Source organism: Gaeumannomyces tritici (assembly GCF_000145635.1).
Source record: "Gaeumannomyces tritici R3-111a-1 unplaced genomic scaffold supercont2.3, whole genome shotgun sequence".
Taxonomy (NCBI): domain Eukaryota; kingdom Fungi; phylum Ascomycota; class Sordariomycetes; order Magnaporthales; family Magnaporthaceae; genus Gaeumannomyces; species Gaeumannomyces tritici.
The window spans coordinates 5,791,715-5,794,220 of NW_008804547.1; the positions used below are offsets into that span (position 1 = coordinate 5,791,715).

At 56.8% G+C, this 2,506-nt stretch overlaps 1 protein-coding gene across 1 annotated transcript; it reads right to left on the reverse strand.

Moving 5' to 3' along the window:
* Positions 1-1,872: 1,872 nt before the first annotated feature.
* On the reverse strand, positions 1,873-2,082 carry GGTG_07047 (hypothetical protein; the record flags this gene model as incomplete). Its single annotated transcript, XM_009224871.1, has 1 exon — positions 1,873-2,082. The coding sequence occupies one exon, from the start codon at positions 2,080-2,082 to the stop codon at positions 1,873-1,875; it is 210 nt and encodes a 69-aa protein (XP_009223135.1).
* Positions 2,083-2,506: the final 424 nt, after the last annotated feature.

Genomic DNA, 2,506 nt, shown 5'->3' on the forward strand with positions numbered 1-2,506 from the left:
TCTTCTTCTTCTTCTTCTTCTTCGTTTCTTTCTGCCCCCGTTTCCCCCAACGTTCGGCCTAAGCCGCCAGCCTTCTTTGAAACAAACTATGGGGCGGGGGGACACGCACCCATCGGTCCTCCCAGCTTATTGGGCGCTGCACGAAGAAAAGAAGAAGAAAAAGCAAACCCCGAGGCGTCAACCGTTGCCGCTTTCGGCAGCGGGCGCAGCCTAAACCTCTGCAACCCGTCTCCCCCCGGATCGCCTGGGGGTCCAGTACAGGAACGGCGAAGAAGTCGACAGCCTGAGCCAAGTGGATGGGAGGACCCACGCCTCGGCTTGCAAGAATCGACATGCAGTTTTGTCACTTCACTTCGCTTTTGATACTGGGTAGTGCGCACCCGGCAACCTTCTCCTCGCCAAGCCCACCGATCTTTCTCCGCACCCCCCCAGCGCTCACCCCAACACAAGGCTTACCTACATCCAATCAGCTAGCCCCCCGGACGAGGCTCTAACGCTCCGTCCACGCCCCCTCCCGGGACGAGACAGATAGATGAAGGATCCCACAAGATGGGTCGGTAATCCTGAGGGCTCGTTTCATTGGGACTCGTACCTCATCTTAGGTCATCGCCCTCGTATGCCCACACGCACGCACAAGCCTTTCGTTGTTGTTGTTTTTTTGTCCGCTCTTTCTTGTTGCCCAGGCGCGGCTCTATCCGCAGCAGCCAGCCAGCCAGACCAGCGCCCGTCTCGACATCCCGGTCGACAGCGCAGATTGTTCCGCTTTTCTTTTTTTGTCCCTCTTCCACGCTGAGCAGCCAATTAGAAACCTGCTGGCTACGAAGCCCAATGATCCTTTCCTCCCCCCCTCCATTGCGGGTTGGGTGTTGCTCGTTTCCAAACTGCAAAAATCGCCTTGCCATGCGCTCGCCGTCTCCACGTCCAGAAAGGGACGATGCGGTGCTGATCGATAGGTCTGGATGCTGTTCTGGGAAAAACACCTGCCGTTTGGGGCTAGCCAAGTCGCAAACTCGGGTTGCCATCCACGTCAACCAGAAAGTTCAACGTAGGCACCCTTCATGTGGGCTTCTCTTTCCCTTCACTCTCTTTCCCTTCTCACGCTGCAAAGCCCGTCCAGGACAGGCATTTCCCAACACTCTCACCGCCACGAAACACACACAAAAAAAAGGAGAGAAAAAAAGCAGAAAAAAAATCAACAGCCCCCCTGTGGATATGTCGTGATTTGGCGTGCGTGCTCCTACCACGGCGTGATGTGGGCAACAAACACCCCCCCACCAGCCCACATGTGCTGTGCTAGAATTTGGAATTCAGCATGCCCCATTGACCCTGAAAGCATTCCCACACCAGCCAATCGGGGCAGGGTTTAGCGCTGAAGCCTTCCCAAACAGGAAACCCAGCGCAATCAGGGAGGAGGCCCGGAAAACGGGCAGACAACAGGTAACACGTACGTACATACATACCCCTGCCCGGCCCGATTTCCTGCTTTCTCTGCACGAGGCCCTTAACTCCGGTGAGGAAGTCGATTAAGGATATCTACATGTGTTCCCTAAGGGACCCCGACTGTCCCCAATTGGCGGGCTCATCTCGCTCCGACCCGTGCTCGTTGTAATCATCACCTAGAGCCAGATAGAGTCAGATAGAGCCAGATAATATTCAAAGGGGGGTGGTGAGAGCACGTTTGATGGGAGATTGGGGGAGGCTCCGATGAGCATGATTCGTTAGATGCGGTTTTTGGCCAGCGCATGCGCCGCGGCTGTCAATATTTCTCTGGTGGTTTTCTTTCTTCCTTGTACTCGGGTAACCCCCGCCCCCAAAGAGCTGCCTATCCCGTCAACGCTGCTGCTGCTACTGCTGCTACTGCTGCTACTGCTGCTAGGGCTGAGACGCACTACCGACCGGGTGGGGTGAGGGCGGGACGGACGGGCGTGCTTCTTGCTGCGCCGCCTCGACGGCCTTCTGGTGTGTCGCCGCCGCCGCAAAAGTTTTCAAGGCCAAGCCGAGATCCTTCAACTCGAGAAGTGTCTTGGTCGGGCCATTCATGTTACACGGTACACCCTCGACAAGCCATCCAAAGAGCCACATTACTTCCTCTGTCGTTGCTGTCTTGGGTCACCGAGCACATTCTCTCAACACAAAGCCAACACGATGGATTTGTTTGTCAGCGGCCCGCCCCCACGAGAAGATGGAAGCATCAGGGAAAGGGCTTACCAGCATGGAAATACGCTCGCTAGTCTAATTTGCCCTGGACTGTCAAACTTGCTCTTCCCATAAACTGCGGGCTAGTGAGCTTAGCGGCCAGACCCCCTCACCTCACCCGCTCCGCTTTTCGCGGCTACTGGGCTACTGGGTGGGAAAAGTAGGGTGGGCTGGGGTTGCATCCAGAATGTCGCTGCCTGGCGGGAAGGATGCGCCACCGCAATCCCCGCCCTCTGCTGCTGTCGTCTTCTGCTGTCGTCTCTGTTGCCCTTCTCCCCCAGCGGTCAAGCGCCGGCGGCAGTCGGGCCAA